General features: G+C 40.8%; 2 protein-coding genes across 3 annotated transcripts in view; one reads left to right on the plus strand and one right to left on the minus strand.

Moving 5' to 3' along the window:
* The window catches only part of ERLEC1 (endoplasmic reticulum lectin 1), a 24501-nt gene extending 19609 nt beyond the window's left edge, over nt 1–4892 (minus strand). The window contains exon 1 of one of the 2 annotated variants that reach the window (XM_004369465.2): nt 4461–4892. In XM_004369465.2, coding sequence (XP_004369522.1) covers nt 4461–4844 — 384 coding nt within the window. In that variant the 5' untranslated portion in view covers nt 4845–4892. The remainder of the gene's footprint in view (nt 1–4460) is intronic. The other variant, XM_023735196.1, reaches the window with a different exon arrangement.
* Nucleotides 4893–4993: 101 nt separating this feature from the next.
* Nucleotides 4994–21692, plus strand: part of ASB3 (ankyrin repeat and SOCS box containing 3) — a 120534-nt gene continuing 103835 nt past the window's right edge. The window contains exon 1 of the mRNA XM_023735170.1: nt 4994–5026. The gene's annotated coding sequence lies outside the window, so the exon portion shown is untranslated. The remainder of the gene's footprint in view (nt 5027–21692) is intronic.

Below are 21692 nucleotides of genomic sequence, written 5' to 3' on the forward strand. Positions count from 1 at the left end.
AGCTAAAAGGGTGTCTGGGGGCCATACTCTCAGGGTTTCTCCAGTCTCCTTTAGGCCAGTAAATCTGGTCTTTTTGTGTGTGTGTTAGAGTTTTGTTCAACATCCTTCTCCAGCTCTGTCTAGAACCCTCTGTTGTGAACCCGGTCAGAGCAGTCAGTGGTGGTAGCTGGGCTGACTTAAGTTCTTAAAAAACTATACTATTATTTAAGTATATATCAGGGACCAGCAAACTTTCTGTAAAGGACCAGACAGTAAATATTTTATGTTTTGTGGGCCATATGATCTCTGTTGCAACTACTTCAGTCTGCCATTATAGCTAGAAAGTGCATAGACTATACAGGAACAAACGGGCATGGCTGTGTTCCAGTAAAACTACTTACAAATATAGGTGGTTGGCCAGCCCACCACTGCAGTTTCCTGACCTCTGGTATATGTTAACAAAGCTTTCCTTAAAGTTTTTTATAGTATAAAACCAAACAAATTCACAAATCAAATATGAACCAATATAATTCAAATGAACACTTCAATTAATACGAAACCCAAACCCCAAACCCTCTGCCGTTGAGTCGATTCCGACTCACAGCGACCCTATAGGGTTTCCAAGGCTGTAAATCTCCAAGGAAGCAGACTAACACATCTTTCTCCCACGGAGCTGCTGGTGGTTTTGAACCGCCAATCTTTCGGTTAACAGGCAAGTGTTTAACCACTGTGCCACCAGGGCTCCTTCAATGAATATGGCTGATATTATTTTGCTAAAAAGGGATCACTGCGTGTATAGCAAATGTGATACTAACTACTAGGCAGAAGTTTTCACACTATTGTGTGTCCTGTGATAATTCTCTCAACAATTTTATGTTATTGTGTGCTGTCGAGTTGACTGTGACTCATAAAGACGCTATATGACTGAGTAGAATTTCCCCACGAGGATTTCCTAGGCTGTAATCTTTATGGGAGCAGATCACCAGGACTTTTCTCCCATGGAGCCACTGGTGGGTTTGAACTGCTGACCTTCCGATTAGCAGCCCAGAGTTTAACCATTGTCACTGCACTATTTGGCCATCCCTGGCAAAGAAAGAACCACTTAAGTATTCTTTTCTCAATTTAATAACTCTTAACCTTTTATATAATAAAACCAGTACTACTTGGCATCAATAAAATCTTAAACACAAATGCAGCTTAGGGCAATGTGTTCCCAAAGCAATACACTAAAACAAACCAAATAGCAGTAAGTACGAGCTGCATTAGCTATATGCCAGTAGTGTTCTAGGTGCTTCACATTTATTAATCATTTATCCTCAGAACAAGTATGATACCCATACCCACTGCTGGGCAGTGTAAGAGGTAATATCTACTAGCCATTTGATATAAAGTCAAATTTTAATATAATGAAACTAATCCACAGAGGTGGGGTAGTTTAACATTAAAGAACTTTAAATATACCTTGGCAAGGGAGAAATTCCTAATGTTCCACATGCGTCTGGAGAAATTAAGAGAATTAGAGGATGAGAGGCAGAACTATCCCAAGAGAGGATGGACACAGCAACGCAACTTGTCAAAGGATGTGACATGCTGCAAATGGGGTTGGTCGTCGCTCTTCCCAGATGTAGGGTTTGGAAGATTTTTCTTTTAGTGGGAATGCTTTTCTATATGTTAACAATAGAAGTAGTCGGAAATTAGCACTTTTTCTAAGTAAATGTGAAAGCGAGATTTTAAAAGATTATTGCTTTGCTTAATCTGAATGGGAAGATAAGGCACAGAGGGATTTAAAGCTAAAGCAAAAATTGTCAGACCTTCTAATCCAGTCTCTTCCATTTTCAGATGGCAGAGAGACCAAGAACCTTATCCTAGTTCATACAGCTGCTTAGTTATACATAAACGCCCAACCAACTGGCACATAAAAGAAAATGGCAGCACCAGGTGAGGACAGCAGTTGTTTCAATTAAATCAAGTAGGATGGGAAGCTTTACAATTATAGAAGTAGTTTAAAAAAAAAAAAAAACAAGACCAATGACAAAGACTTTAGTGACTTATTTTTACTTCTGGGCCACAGGTCATTTTGGAAATTCATAGAAAAACGTCTACAGATGCTTCTGAAAATAACCAAACTTAAAAAAATTCTTCCCCAAATCTTACGTTATGTTGCATTGCCAAAAAAAATAATTAAAAATGAAATTTCAAAATAAATTGATAGATATGTGAAGGGTTGGTGTAGCATACAAGACTGGGGTCTCTTTGCAGCCAGCAAACACCAGTGCCAGAGAGAACACTGAGTGACAATCTGGCAGTAACCGCTAAAAGGCAATTTAACTTACCAGATTATAGGATGGTAATTTTTGAGGGTAGGATATCAGTACACTTTTTTTAATTAAAAAAACACACATTAGTTTGCTGTATACACTTTCACCAAAAGTACAATATTACATACATATGTATACAAATATACATATTACATAAATGTATGTAGTAATTTAAAGCACAAAATTTAAAGCTAAAAATTAAAAAAATCACATATATTTAAAAATATTTTTAAGTGTTATATACACAAATTAAAAAAATGTATATTTAAAAAATATATGTATATATACATACATATATTTTAAATATTTTTAAATATATGTAATTAAATATATTTTATATGCAGTACGTGCATACACATATATGTAATATTCTATTTCATTTTTGGTTAAAGTGTACACAACAAAACAAATGTGTGGTTTTTTTAATTAAAAAAAAAAGTGTGCTGATATGCCACCCTGAAAAATTACCATCCTATGAGCTGCTAACTTAAATTGCCTCTTTAGAGATTACTGCCAGATTGTCACTCAGTTTTGTCTCTGGCATTAGCATTTGCTGGCTGCAAAGAGATCCCAGTCTTAGCGTATGGTATACCAATCCTTCACGTATCTATTAATTTATTTTGAAATTTCATTTTTAATTATTGTTTGGCAATGCAAAAGAGTATATATAGTGAGACCTGGTGTATATATATAAACCTGTGAGAGCCGGAACTCAATGGGACTGCATTGTTTTTCTGGGACTCCCTAATTTTCCGCAGTCTTACCACTTTTCTATTGCTTGTTTTAGTGGAAGATATTTGAGTTTCCCTTCTCTGACAGGTTTCCACCTTACACAGGCTCCGGCTTTTGCAGGCTTTACATTTCACACACTCAAGAGGAAAAAATTCTAATGACCATCATCTTTAAACATTTGCCACGGTCATTCCAAATGTGCTCTTTGAAAACAACAGAGCTGGACTGAAGTATTCGCGCCCCAAGCCTGCTAAAGTTATATCTGATTTATAAAAAAATTTTACATAGGTGTTTTTAATATGTCTGTATTTCATGGCATAATGCAAAGATAATCCTGGCTTCCCAGAGAAACATTCACCTAAACAAATTTGAGAAGTACTAAACTACATGAATCCGAGAACTGAAAAATAGAAGCTGGAGAAACCAGGTGTGAAATACAGGCAAAAACTACCATATGCAAATAGAGAGGTATTGTGGTCATGATGACATCTGTTATTCTGTTAAATCTTCTGTTTTGTCATCACGGTATCAAAAAAACAATAATTTAACAATACAATAAAAGAATGTCCCAAGTTGAATGACTCTAGGTAATTGCAATAAGACCTTAAAAAAAAAACGTTTTTTTTTTTTTACATTTCCAGAGCCTCAATTTGGAATAAGTGAATTAACTACTATAAGGTAAATATCACAAAAGAACACTTTTACTGCTTTTATTGGCCTGCAGTAGCTACATGTGGAAAGGAAGACTTTTCAGTAGTCTGCTCCCCAAAGACAAAACGTCAAATTTTCATTCATTCCCATGAGGATATGAATGTTCTTCAACATAAGAAAACTGATAACAAAATCTCATGTTCTGGGGTTTTAAACACCGGTCCCAATACATCAAAGCTGTAAAAGATATTCTGTTTAGGGGGTCGTTAACGTCTCACAGACCAAACAGCCCTTTCAGAAACGACTCTGAAGGAAAATGAGTCCTCTGGCGCTACATACGTGCGTGTGAAAGAGAGAGAACGAATCTGAGAAAACGAAAACGATTCTGCGGCACTACCGTTGTGTGCGCAGGATGGTGTGTAATCCTGAAGGAGAGAGGCTGCGGTTCATTCCCCACAGAGGAGAGGAATGTGTGCGTCTGACACAGTTCTAAGAAAGCTTCCATAGGGTGAGAGTGTGGGGAAGCAAAGTCTGGTGCGAGAGACTTAAGGGAACAGATGACCGCTGCATCCCCAGTGCCTAGCATACTCCCTGATCCACAAAATATACCCGGTAAATACTTGCTGAATGAGTAAACGCAGAGTAAACGAAGTTTTGGACCGGGGGAGGAGACATGACCCTGTAGGGGAGCTTCTGGGAGAAAAACTGAATACCCAGAGAAGGGACCGAACCCTACTGCCAGGAGAGGCGGGAGGCAGCGGGGTTCGCGAGAGTACTGACCAGAGAGAACTCGGTGCCGGGCCAGTTGACTCGGAAAGGGATGTCATCACTGAGTGGGGGGAGCGCTCGGCCGCCGCCAGACGCCTCCAGGAGGCCGCAGAGGACTAGGAACACCGGCCCTCCGGGTACCAGGCTCCGCGCACCGCCGCCTCCTTCCTCCATCCTCCGCCGCCGCTTTCTCCAGCCGCCGCCACGATCTCCTCTCCCCACAGAGGAGATGAGGGGGAGGAGGGGGGGAGAGGGGGGAGGAGGAGGAGGAGGCGGGACCACAAAGAGCAGTGGAAGCCGGGGTCCCAACCACCGCCACGTCTCCTTCCGGAGAGCCCGGCAACGCCGCCTCTGTCCCCTTGAACCTCCCGACACCGTTTCCGGGGCAGGTGGCATATCAACATCCGGGCCACGGACCGTCCGCCTACGGAAGCCGAGAAGTCGGTTGGGCTCCCCTTCCCTTCGGACACTGCAGCTTCGCGGTCGGGACCGAACCCCGCGGCTTCGCGGGAGGTTACGCCAGGAGGCCGGGCTTCGGACCAGCCTTGTCGGCGGAGAGGCGGCGGCGCGACGAGCCGGTGAGTCCGGGAGGCGGCGGCCGCACCCTCCCGCCCTCCGCGTCGCCTCGACCGGCCCCGCTATGAGAGCGGGAAGACGAAAGTGTGAGCGGGGCGGGTCCTGAGATGAGAAAATTTGAGGTAGCTATGAGAAGTGAGACGTTTCGGTATTCCTGACTGATATGCCCTCTCGCTGCTCCTCTTCTTTCCATTTCTCCCCATATGGCATCTGTGCATTTCATCGCTCCCGCCAGGAGCTTTTCTCCACCACTTCTGCTGGTACTTGGTACTTAGCACCTCAGTTCTGCCCTAACGCAGGGCAGTTTGCGAACTAAGCCTCTGCAGCCCTGGGTCCGGGAGAAGCAGGAGTGACAAAACCCGCTGTTCTCCAGTATGAGGATATCGTGATCCTCTGAGGTTGACATGGACTCTCCTCGTGAGGAGGGCAGCTGAACAAAACAGCTCCTACATTTTTCACTACGTGGGGCTTCGTCTTTATTCCCAGGGTTGAAGTGTTGGGTTGTTATTGAGGACGCCGACAAGTTTCCTTATGTGAGGCTTGGAACTAGGTGAAAGTGAGGTTATGAACTCAGACGCATTTGACTTCATTCCAAAATCAGAAAAAGTTTCGCATTCCTCTTACCCCTTTTAAAAAAAAAGAAAACCCACAATTTTTTTAGTCTCCAATATAGTGTAATATATGGTGTTTGCCATAGAGCAGTGATCATTCTCTTTCAGGGATATGGGAAAAGCTAGATTATCTTGCTAGAAGTGACTTTTTTCCCTCCAAATTTGAACCAAATCAAAAAGCAAGAAGAGCAGTCCATGTTTCATCTTAAAAATTTTCTTTATAATGTCAGGGATATATTGTATTGATAGATACAGAAAATTATTTTGTTCCTGAATTTAGGCATCATTCATTAACTTATTTGACACTTAGTGAATACTTACTGTGTGTCAGGCAAGAGATTGGTAAAATGATAAATGGGTCTCTGTCCTCTGTCTTTCATTGTCTAGTGAGGGAGGTCACACAAATAATTACGGTCTATTGTGATAATAATAATAATTAATATTGACTTAACATTTGTTCTATGCTATCCTAAGTACTTCATATGTACCAGGTGACAATATTATGAGGCAAATACTGTAGATTATAAAGTAGAGGAGTATTAGAATGGAGATAGAAAGAAAGAAGTGAGGCCAGGAAATGCCTGCCAGGAGAGATGACACTAGAACCAGGGTTTTAAGGAATTATAGTTCATCAGGCTGATAGGGAAGTGCATTTCAAGCATAATTTCCTGAATGGTCCACTAGAATTTTTTGGCCAGAGGGCAGGGTGAGATGGAATCATCAGCAGGAGATGGGTACTATAGGAAGACAAAGGGAAGATTGTGTATGCCCTGCAGAAGCATTTGACCTTTATCCAGTAGGTAACCCGTTTCTCAAGTATACAAAGATTAACCCCTGTCATAGAGTAATATCACAAGCTCTATTTAAAATAAAATCAGGAGAGGTTTATCAAAAGGAAAGACAACTTGAGTTGGGGAAGCACTGCATATCACAAAGTGAAATTCAGCATACTTCACTGTGCTAGAGTAACATAGCCATATTTATACAGTAAAACTAGGAACTTTAAGGTATAGTATACTGATTGGTGCTTGGTGAGGTAAGATAGTCGAGTGTGGGCTATCTGGAAGCTGAGCTTTTGATTGGTTTGTAAAGTATACATGGGTTACAGGGATTAGATTCAGTGCATCTTTCAAGGGGGTCACAAGGCAGTTGTAAGCTGCTTACATGGTGGATTTTCTGAGAACAAATGGTAGAACATCTTACACAATGGGTTTTGTTTTGAGAACAGGTGGTAAAGATAAACTTGCTTAAGGGAAAGGTCTTTTGAGAACATTTTACACGATGGGTTTTGTTAGCTCCTTCTTCTTGGTTTCACATGATGTGCTTTTGACATTGGTGGCCTAGCTATGGTTTATAAGCGAACAGTATGGTGCAAACGTTATAAAGAATAGAAAAATAGAAATCTTGCTAAGACAATCATAAGATCAGTAAGCCATGATTGTAAGACCTCTGGAGTCTTAGAAACAGGACATATTCATTAATCATCTATTGTCTTCTGAAAGACCAAGTGTCCAGGCATGGACCAGTAACTTGAAATGTGTCTCCAAAAATGGAGGGTGCCAAGAGACGAAAGAGGTGGGCAACTCCAGTGTGGTGGCGAAGTAGTTTTATAAGCGAGAATTAAACATACGAGACCAAGTCCTAGGCGGCTGCAGGAGCAAAGCAGATCTCCGTACCCTGCAGTGGGAGAGCAGAGGTTTTATAGTGGTGGTGGACAGTTGTGGCTACATGCCAGGGACTTACATAAGGATGACTTAGCAAACTGTAGTGAACTAACTGACTGCATGAAGGCGCTCATGTTCAGCCTTACAAAGCTTATTTCCCCTTCAATCCACCCCATCCCCAAGCCAGCTCTTATAATCTGGCATACTCCCCCTGTTGTGCTGTAGTATAAGATCCTGTTCCCTCCCCGCCAGAAACAGATAATAGAAGTGGGGTTGGCCAGGTGCCGTATGGTGCCTGGGCATGTGCAAGAAACAGAGAAAGTTACTGTGTGCCCAGAACAGGAGGAAGGCTTCTCTGAAAAGGATAAGGAGCTGGGAGAGAGAAGGTGACCCAATTCCTAGTCTCCTTATGTTCTGGGCCTAAGGCCTTTACTTAGGCAGCCTGGAAGGGAGGTGTTGAGGTGGACCATTCCCCCAACAACAAGTTTCCAGTATTTCAGTGAGCCTGATCACTTAAATACAATTATGTGAAACTAGACAAGCTGCTCCTAAAGGTTAGTTATAGTTTTAAAAGACATAAGATGGAATGATGCTTAAACCTGAGCCAGCCCCCCTCAGAAGTACCCGCCCCCCCCCAAAAAAAAACCATTGCCATTGAGTCGATTCTGACTCATAATGACTCTGTAGGACAGAGTAGAACTGCCCCGTAGGGTTTCCAGGGAGTGGCTGGTGGATTTGAACTGCCAGCCTTGAGTTAGTAATTGAGCTCTTAACCACTATGATACCAGGGCTCCTCAGAAGTACCAGGCACCCTGATTTTAAAATCCCTAACACACTTCCTCCTTTTGATCAAGGATTTTGATAGAAATTCTTTGATGACTTTATTGACCACTGTTGGAAGAAGCCCTCACACATCTGTCAGTTTGATGTACTGTGGGGGCTTGCGTGTTGCTGTGATGCTGGAAGCTATGCCACTGGTATTCAAATATCAGCAGGATCACCGATGGCAGACAGGTTTCAGCTGAGCTTCCAGAAAAAAATTCAAGCCTCAAGTTGCAATAGTGAAGGAATCTACAGTGAAAATATTAAATGACGCAGAAAGCATCAAAAGAAGATGGAAGGAAATACACAGTCACTGTACCAAAAAGAATTGGTTGATGTTTAGGAGGTACCATAAGATCAGGAACTAATGGTACTGAAGGAAGAAGTCCAAGCTGCACTGAAGGCATTATCGAAAAACAAGGCTCCAGGAATAGACAGAATGTCAACTGAGATGTTTCAGCAAATGCATACAGCGGTTGAAGTGCTCACTTGTCTATACCAAGAAATTTGTAAGAGAGCTACCTGGCCAGCTGACTGGAAGAGATCCATATTTATGCCTATTCCCAAGAAAAGGAATCCAACTGAATGTGGAAATTATTGAACAATAGCATTACTATCACACGGAAGTAAAATTTTGTGAAGATCATTCAAAATTGGCTGCAGGAGTATATCGACAGTGAACTGGCAGAAATTCAAGCTGGATTCAGAAGAGAATGTGGAACCTGGATTCAGATGAGAATGTGGAGCCTGTCTGGGATCCTGGCTGAAAGCAGAGAATACCAGAAAGATGCTTACCTGTGTTTTATTGACTATGCAAAGGCATTCGACTGTGTGGATCAAAACAAATTATGGATAACATTGCAAAGAATGGGAATTCCAGAACATTTAATTGTACTCATGAGAAACCTGTAAGATAGATCAAGAGGCAGTCGTTTGAACAGAACAAGGGGATACTGTGTGGTTTAAAGTCAGGAAAGGTGTGTGTCAGGGTGGTATCCTTTCACTATACCTATTCAATCTGTTTGCTGAGCAAATAATCTGAGAAGCTGGACTATATGAAGAAGAACGGGGCATCAAGATTGGAGGAAGACTCATTAGCAACCTGCATTATGCTGATGACACAACCTTGCTTGCTGAAAGTGAAGAGGACTTGAAGCACTTACTGATGAAGATTAAAGACCACAGCTTTCAGTATGGATTACACCTCAACATGAAAACAAAAATTCTCACAACTGGACCAATAAGCAACATCATGATAAGTGGAGAGAAGATGGAAGTTGTCAGGATTTCATTTTACTTGGATCCACAATCAACACCCATGAAAGCAGCAGTCAGGAAATCAAAAGACACATTGCATTGGGCAAATCTGCTGCAAAAGACCTCTTTAAAGTGTTGAAAAGCAAAGATGTCAACTTGAAGACGAAGGTGCACCTGACCCAAGCCATGGTGTTTTCTGTCATCTCATATGCATGTGAGAGCTGGACAATGAATGAGGAAGACCAAAGAAGAATTGACGCCTTTAAATTGTGGTATTGGCGAAGAATATTGCATATAGCATGGATTCCTAAAAGAACAAACAAATCTGTCTTGCAAGAAGTACAACCAGAATGCACCTTAGAAGCAAGGATGGTGGGACTATGTCTGACATAATTTGGACATGTTATCAGGAGGGATCAGTCCCTGGAGGAAGGACATCATGCTTGGTAAAGTAGAGGGTCAGTGAGAAAGAGGAAGACCCCCAACGAGATGAATTGACACCGTGGCTGTAACAGTGAGCTGAAGCATGACAACGATTGAGAGGATGGCACAGGACCGAACGGTGTTTTGTTCTGTTGTACATAGGGTCGCTATGAGTCGGAACCGACTCAACAGCACCTAACAACAACAACATTGGAAGAAGGCATTCTGCATAGACTTCAAGCATGCAGTGATTTTGGATGGCAGCTTGTTTATCAAGCCTTTAAAACCCCGGACGCTATGGATGTGAAAAGGTAGCAGGGCAACATCTGACGTCTTCACCATGCCATAGCTTTAGCCTCTTGCTTCTGTGGTTTCTATATGTGAGAGTTGGTGTAGGGCAAGACCACATCAGGAAAATAACCCAGCTTTTGAAGAAGGCCTGCTCAAGGAGTGAGCTTGAGTCCATATGACATATGAGTATTTTCAATGTACATTATTCTTTTCATGGGCATTACACTGGATTTTTTTTTTAATTGTACTTTAGATGAAGGTTTACAGAACAAACTAGCTTACCTTTAAACAATTAGTACATATATTGTTTTGTGACATTGGTTACCAACCCCATGACATGTCAACACTCTCCCCTTCTTGACCTTGGGTTCCCTTTTACCAGCTTTCCTGTCCCCTCCTGCCTTCTAGTCCTTGCCCCTGGGCTGGTGTGCCCCTTTAGTCTCGTTTTGTTTTATGGGCCTGCCTAACCTTTGGCGGAAGGGTAAACCTCAGGAATGACTTCATTACTGAGCTAAAAGTGTGTCTGGGGGCCATACTCTCGGGTTTTCTCCAGTCTCTGTCAGGCCAGTAAGTCTGGTCTTTTTCTGTGAGTAAGAATTTTGTTCTATGTTTTTCTCCAGCTCTGTCCAGGGTCCTCTACTGTGATCCTTGTCAGAGCAGTCTGTGGTCATAACTGGGTACTATTTAGTTGTGCTGGACTCAGTCTGATGGTGGCTGTGGTAGTTGTGGTCCATTAGTCCTTTGGACTAATCTTTCCCTTGTGTCTTTGGTTTTCTTCATTCTCCCTTGCTCCAGATGGGGTGAGACCAGTGAAGTATCTTAAATGGCCGCTCACAAGCTTTTAAGACCCTAGACGCTACTCCACAAAGTAGAATGTAGAACGTTTTCTTTATAAACTCTGTTAATTACATTGGATTTTTCAATTAGAATATTTGTAAAGCATTTTATACAACATTTAATTACTCCTGGAATAACAACGATTGTGATAAGTACCAGCAGACCAGTGAACAATATGGAGTGAATTTCAGATCCCACTTCCTTAGGCAACCTGCTGAAGATATCAAGAAAGGGAGATTTGGGCACAGGGGCACATAGCCAAGCAGCTTTCTAGTATATCCATTTAATGTATTTTTCCACCCCTCCTGATGTATTTATCCATGCACAACCGGAGGTGTTAGCGATGATGCAGACTCCTTCTTGCTGTGCCAGGAGAAAATCAAGAGCTGTTCTGTCATCCAGCACTAGTTTGACTAGGGAGTTTAAAAACTTTTGTTGGGCTGCCATTCCATCAGCGTTGTCATTAGCTATCTTTTCCATAGTAGCTGATAGGTTACAAATAGATCTTTCAAGCTCAGGGATACCATAGACTGGTAGGAGGGCTCAGAGGAACACCTGTTTGTCTCCTGACTTTTCCATTGTAGGATTTTTATCAAATCCAATAATTTTTCTATGGGATCGAAAGAGGAATTGGAAGTCATTTGTTCAATGTATACTTTCATTATAGGAATAGAAGGTTAATGGGACTCCAAGGGTTCCCAGGGTGCGTTGGGCATCCATACTCCATCCATCTAAACAAGGTAAAGCCCAAGTGCAAGATTTAACATCAGAATTTATCTAGATAGTTTGATCCTCCACACAGGAACATGTGCCCATGAGGGGAACATACCACTCCCATTCTATTTCAAGTAGAGGGAAAAGGAATAATCCAGTTTGCTTTTTCAGGCTATTTTTCAGTAAGAGAGTCATTATAAATAGACAAGCTTCCTAATTCTGATTTTTCTTTTAAGAGGGGAGCAAAGCAGTTCTTTGAATCTTGATAACTACAAAAATGTACTAAAGTGGCATAAAACCTGTTGATGACAAAAGGAATGGGATGTCCATTGTCATAAACAGCACTGGGATGGGTGAATACATGAGTAAGATAAAAGCAAGGTACTGCAGGATAAACAGGAAAATTAGAGGGATGCTACAACCTGACACAGATGGCTTATGTGGCAATGACACTGACGGTAACAGCAGCAGAAGATATGAGGTTATAGTTGAAAACACGCAATGTTAATGGACCAGAATTATCATGTACAGTTTATGGAGAAGGTGATAGATCCAGCATTCAGTTAGGTTACTGGCACTCACCACTGGTTGGGCAAGTTTAACAAAGGCATTTTCCTGCCAAGCCTTAACGGAGATTATGATTATGAGAAGGAACTATTTTGAGAAAAGCTTCATAGTGTAGAAAAACTGCCCAAGAATAATATATAAGAGCAAAAAACAGACAAATTGCAGTGACTATGAAATAAGTTTTGTTTTAGTTATCTAGTGCTGCTGTAACAGAAATACCACAAGTGGATAGCTTTAACAAAGAAAAATTTATTCTCTCACAGTCTAGCATGCTAGAAGTCCGAATTAAGGGCGACAGCTCCAGGGCAAGGCTTTCTCTGTCTGTCAGCTCTGGAGGAAGGTCCTTGTCATCAGTCTTCCCCTTGTCCAGGAGCTTCTCAGCACAGGGACCCTGGGACCAAAGGATGTATACTCCTGGTTCTTCTTGCTTGGTGCAAGTGAGGTCTCCATGTGTCTCTGCTCACTTCTCTCTTTTGTATCTCAAAAGAGATTGATTTAAGACACTTAAGACACAACCTAATCTTGGAGATTGAGTTCTACCTCATTAACATAACTGCTCCTAATCCCACCTCATTAACATCATAACCAAAAAAAAAAAACCCAAACCCTTTGCCATCGAGTCGATTCTGTCTCATAATGACCCTACAGGACAGAGTAGAACTGCCTCATAGAGTTTCCAAGGAGCAGTGGGTGAATTCAAACCACTGACCTTTTGATTAGCAGCCGTAGCTCTTTAACCACTGCACCACCACGGCTCCCATTAACATCACAGAAGTAGGATTTACAACGCATAGGAAAATCACATCAGATAACAAAATGGTGGACAATCACACAATACTGGGAATTGTGGACTAGCCAAGCTGAGACATATTTTTTGAGGAGATACAATTCAATCCATAATAGTTTTCTTCAGTTATTGGCACATATGAGAATACAGTACTTGAAAGAAGGATAAGTATAAGCATAGTTACAAAACTACAAAAACTAAAAACCAAACCCAAGTCAGTTCCAACTCATAGCGACCCTATAGGACAGAGTAGATCTGCCCGATAGGGTTTCCAAGGTGTGGCTGGTGGATTCGAACTACTGACCTTTTGGTTAGCAGCTGAGCTCTTAACTGCCGCACCACCTAAAGACAAATAGATATGTAAATACTTCTATGAATGTATGTGTCATGGGCACTCTAAAACAAGGATGAGTGCGATTGTTAATCAGTAAGGCCTAACTTATAGAATAGAGCCATTCCAAGGGCTATGGTTATTAAGCAGAAGGCAACAATTTCAGTGCTTTGCATTACCAGGTAATAAGACCTACTTTATGTAGTGCATCAGTCACTACAAGGACACCTGAAACCAGACAACACAGTACAAAGATGTCTTAAGCTTTGATTTTCATGGGGTCTTGTTTCATGATCTTGGGAGGTGCTGTCCACCTCAGGCACAGTTGTCTGCTTCTGGTCTCTGGGACATTTGGATTTCAGTTTGAGTCATTCGGTTGGTTGGACAGTCAAGGTGGGGGCCGTAGTCCTCTTTTATTGGGAGAGATAAATCTAAGTCTTAATTCCCTTTAATTCAGTGGCACAAGGATTAGTGAAAAGGACCTGGTAGAGTCCCTTCCATTGATGTTCAAGAGCATCTTTTTTTTTTTGGTTTTAATGAAGAAAAGTTTATTTCCTCATAGTCAAAGTAGGCTAAAAGTCCAAATTCAGGGCATCAGCTCCAGGGGAAGGCTTTTTCTCTCTGTCAGTCTTCTTCTCTTCAGTGTCCCCCCGGACTAGGAGCTTCTCGGCTCAGGGACCGCGGTCCAAAGGACGCGCTCTGCTCCCGGCACTGCTTTCTTGATGGTATGAGGTCCTCCTGTCTCACTGCTCACTTCTGTCTTTTATATCTCAAGAGATTGCCTCAGGACACAATCCAGTCTTGTAGATCAGGTCCTGCCTTACTAACACAACTGCCGCCCATCCTCCCTCATTAACATCATAGAGGGAGGTTTACAACATACAGGAAAATCACGCAGTACCAGGAATCATGGCCTAGCCAAATTGATACACACATTTTTTGGGGGACATAATTCAAACCATGACATTCCACCCTTTGGCCCCCCAAAAATCACATCCTTGCAACATGGGAAACATACTCACCCCATCATATCAAAGCAAAAGTCTTAACTCCAAGTCCCAAATCCAAAACTTCCTCTTCATCTGTGAAATCTAGAATACAAGTTATCTGCTTCCAAAGGTACAATGGCAGAACAGGCACAAGCTAGACATTTCCATTACAACTGGGAGAAACTAGAAGAAAAGAAGTGATAACTGGCACCAAGCAAGTCAGCAGAAACACATTACATTAGCCCTCAAGGATTTGAAAATAATCTTCTGTTCTCTGAGACAACTTACACAATGGCCCTGCCCTCCAGACTCGAGGTATTGGCCGCACAGTCTCTGGATTCTGAGTGGAGGCCCATCAGCCCTGGGCTTCAGCTCCACCTTCCAGGCCCACTGGGACAGTAACTCTGCTCCTTTGGCTTTAGGCGCACCATTCTCCCAGTCCATCTGAGTGAGGACTCCACCCTTAGAAGCACCAGAGGCCATTGCTCCACCCTTTGAAACCCCTGAGGTCATGGCCATACCTTTGGAGACTGAGGCAGCTCGGCTTGTTGTGTCCCTTGTCGCTTCAGCTTCTGCTTCTGTTTCCTGTGGCCTCTTGGCCCTGGGGCCTCATGCCCGCATCTGCCCTGCTGGGACAAGTGTTCCAAAGCTCTGTAGCTGCACCGGTATAAGTGCCCAGAGGCATCCCACTCTGCCAGAAAGCCTTGTGCACACAGACTCTCAGCTCTCTTGCTCCGTGGGTCGGCAAGCCTAGCTCCACCGATAAGTGCCCAGAGGCACCCCACTCTGCCAGGAAGCCTCCTGCACACAGGCACTCAGCTGTCTCGCTCCATGGGTCAGCTCCAGCGCCATCTTGTGCTGGTCTCTTGGTTCTGCTGCTGTTGGTTCTCTGCCGCTGCCACTTTTCTGCTGCTGTAGGTTCTCTGCTGCTGCTGGTCCTCTGTCACTGCTGTACGTCTATCCATTCACAGTTTTAAAACCACTTCCACATTTTAGTTATCTGTTAGAGCAGCACCCCACTCTCTCGGTACCAAATTCTGTCTTACTCATCTAGTGCTGCTACAGCAGAAATACCACAAGTGGATGGTTTTAATGAAGAGAAATTTATTTCCCCATAGTCAAAGTAGGCTAAAAGTCCAAATTCAGGGCATCAGCTCCAGGGGAAGGCTTTTTCTCCCTGTCAGCCTTCTTCTCTTCAGTGTTTCCCCGGACTAGGAGCTTCTCTGCACAGGGACCCTGGTCCAAAGGACGCGCTCTGCTCCCGGCACTGCTTTCTTGATGGTATGAGGTCCTCTTCAAGAGCATCTTTTAATTGGTGCCTTTTACAATAAACAATCTCTGGGTTGGATATTGGGTAAGTTAAACTCTTCTTTTGGTTATCAAAAGCTTCTTTAACTTATGAAAAGTATTCCTTAGAATATGGGATTAAGAATTTAAAAAATTGGAATAAGTCAGATTAAATGAAATTTGATCCAGGGCATGTTGCCCAATAGGGGATGGCCATTGGCCGCCCAGCAGTAATTTCATAAGGAGTCATTTTGTGAAGTCTAGATGGAGTAGTCCTCAAATTTGAAAGAACCAGAGGCAACACCTTAGTCCAAGGTAATTGTGAAGAGTTAGAAAGTTTGGCTAGTTGAGTTTTTATTATAACATTAACTTCTTTCAACTAGACCACAGGATTGTGGACGATAAGAACAATGAAGTCTTTGAAAAATGGGAAATATTTTGCATATTTCTTTAATTATTTGTCCAGTAACATGGGTGCGTCAGTCACTACAGAGGACCCTTGGGGCTCCCCAACTAGGGATGATATTTTCTAAAAGTTTTGACCACAAAAGCAGTGGTGGCTTAATGACCCAGGAAAGCTCATACCCAATGAGAAAATCTGCAAATCATTACTAATACAGGTTTGTAACCATCTGAGGGTGGAAGTCGGATAAAATCAGTCTACCATTCAAGCATTAGTCCTGAAGGCAGAGGAAATCTCCCAGGCATTATCAAGCTTGAGCAAATTTTGTTAGGATTTTAATATATATCATAGCTTTTCAGATTCAGGGATTTATTTTGTTGAATCCTTGCCTTAAGGCAGATTGAAGAAAGAGTAAAGTTAACTGTTGACCTTTGCAGTATTTAAAGAAAAATTATTTTAGCATCGAGAAACTCAATTCTTTGTTATTTAACATTTACTGTTTATGTAATCTGCCTAGAAAACAAAAGTTCTGTGTTTCTGTTAATTTTTGTGCCCTTGACTGAAAAACCAAGCCACTTGGCTTTAGCAAAAGCTAAGGTTTTTACCTTTAGGATCTTTGATAAAATAACTCAAGCAGTGTTCCTACAATAAACCCCTGACAATTTTAAAACTTTATAGGAAAGCAACCACAACAAAAGATTTGTTTCTGTTTTATAAAGAGAAAAGTGCTAATAAAGTTTAATATGTTACGAATTACATAAAGCATGTTGTCAAATCGAGAGAACTAAGTTCTGAATACGTCATTAAATTATTCTGGTTTCTGTCCCCCAGCTCCGTCCACCTTTCTAACCTACTGACTCTACATTTGGCAGCTCTCCAAAGTCTGCTGGCATGAGTGTCTCCTACACAGCTGCAGCCCTCGTGTGTGTGTGCGTGCGTGCGTGCGTGTGTGTGTGAGGCACTCTGGACTATAGCCTTCTCTGCACCTGTTTGACCCTTAATATAATCTCTCCTGTTTCCTGTGATTTTGGTAATCTATAGATACCAAAGGTATTTGATGAATAAATCAATTAATGCTATTGAAAACAATTGGGTAAAACATGCTTTTGTTTTAATTTTTAGAAAGTTTTTATGGCTGCAGTGTATGGGTGATTACATGCATCTTGTTTTAAGAAGGAATCTCATGGGGTTAAAACCTACCTGGAGGTACAAAATGAGATAGTTGCCATCTCTCACATTGCCCCCCCCCACTAAAAGCCTTAATTCTGTTTTGTTCCTTTTCAGTGCTTTATACATTGTGTGGCACATTTTAAGTTTTCAAAAAAAAAAGGTAGCTATTATTATTTGAGGAGCTCTGGCGGCGCAGTCGTTAAAGTGATAGCCTGCTAACCAAAGGGTTGGCAGTTCGAAACCACCAGCAGCTATGCCGGAGAAAGATGTGACAGTCTGTTTCTGTAGAGATTTATAGCCTTGGAAACCCTGTTGGGTCGCTATGAGTCAGAATCGACTCGACAGCAGTGGGTTTGTTATTATTATGTTTGTTTTATTTAAACTTTTTTTGTCTCTCAATTTCATCATTTAAGAAAAGGGGGATTAAAAGAGTTAATATATGTAAGGCATTTGGAATACAATCTGGCGTATATAGTAAGTGTTTTACGTATTAACTATTATTCTTTGATCCATGAATATCTACTTTTTTTTTTCTGTGAAGTTTTCCTGATTTTACTAGTTTGAACTAATAATTCACCTGTCTGTATTTTGTTTGTATTTTATATCACATCTTTTTATGCTAAATAACTTTTTTTTTTTTTTTTTTTTTTTGCGTATGTGTCTCCCTACCAAATATGGTTCTTGGTAGCTGGGACCTATCTTACTCATCTTGGTAGTCTTGGTGCATGGTCATTGCTTACCATCCTTAGCCCTCATTTGACCTGGGTCTGAAAGATAAGGGAGAAGGATGGTGTGACTGGAGCGTGGAGGGGGGTGCATTAATAGGAGATGAAACTGGACAAATATACTGACACCAAGTTGTAAGTAACTGAATGCCAGACGAAGGAATTTGGGCTTTATTTTGTATGCACTGGGGCGCATTTTTGATTACTGAGCAGATTAGTTCCACACTTTAGGAAGATAATTCTAACTGCAGGGTAGACAATATACTGGAGAGAAGAAGAGAGATGGGAGGCAAGAAAAGATAAGAAATTCTGGCTCTTACTGCATTATAAAAACCAAGGGCTGTGGTGGCGAAGTGGTTAAACGTTTGGTTGCTAACCAAAAAGTCGGCTGTTTGAATCCACCAGCCGCCTGTTGGAAACCCTATCGGGCAGTTCTGCTCTGTCCTATAGGGTTGCTATGAGTCAGAATCTACTCCACAGCAAAGGGTTTGGCACGGGTTTATTGCATTATAAGGTTCTTATTTCAGCTGAGAAATCTTCCAGCTCATACTTGAAGGTTAGATCTTACCATCATGGAATTTTTTTGTTAAGCCGTATAGGCTTCAGGGCTTCCCTGCTAACTTTGTTTTGATTTGTCATTAAGAAACGTTATACATACTTTTTAGTAAAATAAGAGCTAAAATTGAATATAAACAAGGCATTACATTTTGTGTATATTGCAAACATTAATTTCCTCCAAAAGCTTGTAAACTGATAGGCATATCTTAAAACTGTTCGTTGCTTTTTCTGTTCTAACCATTCAGCGAAAAAAAAAAAAAAAATCAAACCCATTGCCATCAAGTCAATTCCAACTCATAGGAAACCCTGGTGGCACAGTGGTTAAGTGCTACAGCTGCTACCAAAAAGTCAACAGTTTGAATCCACCAGGCGCTCCTTGAATACTCTATGGGGCAGTTCTACTCCATTCTTTAGAGTCGCTATGAGTCGGAATCGACTCGACGGCAATGGGTTCTAACCATTATTCAACATCTAATGTGTATTATATGCAAGGAGGCATTGTGGGACAAAACATTTCTAACTGGGAAAGGAGATGAGTTCTGTTTTTATTATATTAAGTTCCAAGTGTTTGTGTAGCTCGACTGGAGATGTCTTAAAATGTAGAGATTTTTAGAGTTGTAAAGAGGTTGACAGTGTAGGCTAGAGATTGAAACTATGTAAGTGAAAATGGTAATTGAAGCCTGTGATTCGGTGAGCTTGCATCTGGTACAGAATAGTATAAGAGTTGTGAATAGAAATAGAATGAAATGTTCTGCTCTTTTGGCCTTATTGATATGCGATGCTTGATCATTAGTGTCTGATGCATCAGAGTGGTAAGGAGGATGAAAACTGAGGTGTTTGGGTTGAGTCAGGAAGGGGGTCACTGGAGACTGCAGAGTAGTTAGATGGAGGGGCATTAAGACAAGTTGACAGGCAAGTGGAACACTATATAGTTAAAACATTCCTGTAGAAGCATAAGGAAGATGGAAGAATAAATGTAAGGTTAAGTGAAGTTTTTTCTAGTTATAGAGTGTGTGTATGTGTAGGCAAACCATTTCATAAAGACAAGGAGGTTCAGTACAATTATGGGAAATAACCAAGAATGTGTTACTGAATGATAGTATTTTAGAAAGGATATAATCAACATTAAGAAGAACGAAAAAAACCTGAAATTCAATAAAGCTAACTTTCATTGTATTAATTTGACATAGAAGAACCATTTTAGTAGTTGTCTGTGGAAGAGTTAAAATTCTTTGACAGAGTAGCCACATGATTAAAAAATCATCCCACTAATTGCTGAGTCTTTAATGTATGCTTAGGATTAGTTAAAGGTTTTAGAAAAGTGTAAAAATAGATAGTTAAAAGCTGAATGAATTCATAGAAAATGTACTCAGTATTTTTGCTGGAAAAGATAGGCATACTTGGAAGATTTCATAGGTAAATTTTAACATGACGCAATGAGATGAAATTTGAAAGCACATTTATCATATAATAGACTTTGAAAGAATCAGGGATGGTAAATTACAGGAGTGTCATGCTTACATTGATATTTACAACTGCTCAGGATGTAGGGATACGTACTTAGCTCATCAAGAGAGCTCTTTAGACTCTGAAGTTATAATTTAAGAAGAGTGTTTTATCTATGGAAAAGAGAAATCTAATATAATGGAAAGAAATATCGACTGGAAAATGTGTGAAAAATATTTAATAGACTAAAAATGATTCTTAAGCTATAGGCATGGTTGTAATCACTATGAATCTAGAAGAGCTATTGAACTTATGGTACTCTGAATATATAAAGCAATATTAGATAATACTTATTAAGTACTATATCAGGCCCTGATACATATGCTTTACATACATTAAAATTAAATGGGCACTTTCAAGATGTATAATAATATCAGGTACTTTATTAGTACAAAATTTAAAATATATACATTTTCCCCATTCGAGATGAACTGCTAGCTAGAGAGACAATGGTCAAACCTTTAAAATAGATCTTATAATTTAAAGTAATGGGTCACATTCATGCTTTCGTATATTCAAATTTGAACATTATCAAAACAACCTGTGCTTTCCTAAGTGATAACTGTTTATGGATAGATGTGCTTCTTGGTAGACTGAAGAGTGAATGAGTAAGTTGTGTGTTTGGGAGTAGGGAAAGGAAATATAATAGTAGCTTGGAATTGGAGTAGAAACATGTATTTTAAACAACCCACTCCATTAGAGATTAATTTAAATTAAAAGTTTCTTTTCTTAATGTAGGGTTTACACTTACACTTTTCTTGGATTCATAAAACTTAACACCTAGCTACTATTTCTGTTTTGAGGAATGAGAGTCTGAGTTTTGTATATGTGATTACGGAAGAATGAGAGAAAATATTTTGAAAGTGAGATCTGAGGCTGTAAAGAGATTTGCAGTTTTGCTGAGAAAACTAAAGTTTTAGATAACTTAGTACCAGAGTTTTGATTCTTGGAGGCTCCAAGCCTCTGCTTCTCTCTAATCCAGTAGTTTGACTTCTCCATTTTGGTCAGGTTTCTTTCCATCTGGATGAAAATGAATGTGTCTCTGTCCTTAGGCTCTTTGGAATATGGCCTTCCCATCAGTATGGATGGTATAAACAAAAAAAAAAAAAACACCAAAAACAAAACCAAACCCGTTGCTGTACAGTCGATTCTGACTCATAGCGACCCTATAGGACAGAGCAGAACTGCCTCATAGGGTTTCCAGGGAGTGGCTGGTGGATTTGAACTGCCAACCTTTCGGTAGGCAGCCAAATGTTTAACCACTGTACCACCAGGGCTCCATGGATGGTATACCATATGTTTATTCACATGTTTTCTCACGTACCTTATAACTGAAAGCCTAGATTTAACAAATGGGGCCCTACAATAATCCCTCCCTCTTCATATTTTGTAACCTAATTATATATTAAATGGTAGAAGAATCACTTTGGGGAGTCACAAATTCCTTTGGACCTTGGTGTGTTTGAAAAATGGATCTGGATCTCTGAATTCATCTACACGATTCTGATATTTATATAGCATGTGAATCTTGGATAAGCTCATTATATTTGTAAGAATATATATACATCTGTCAAAATTCTAACATCTTTATGTAACAAGCTATATACTAGTTTATTATATGGAAAAAGTAAATCTGCTTACCTCCTGAAAACAGATGCAGGATAGTGAAAAAAGGTGGGTTTTTAAAAGTGTTGTAGAAAGATCTTGTGCTTTAAAGTCAGAACCC

Source organism: Trichechus manatus, unplaced genomic scaffold, assembly GCF_000243295.1.
Source record: "Trichechus manatus latirostris isolate Lorelei unplaced genomic scaffold, TriManLat1.0 scaffold00005, whole genome shotgun sequence".
NCBI classification, from domain to species: Eukaryota; Metazoa; Chordata; class Mammalia; order Sirenia; family Trichechidae; genus Trichechus; species Trichechus manatus.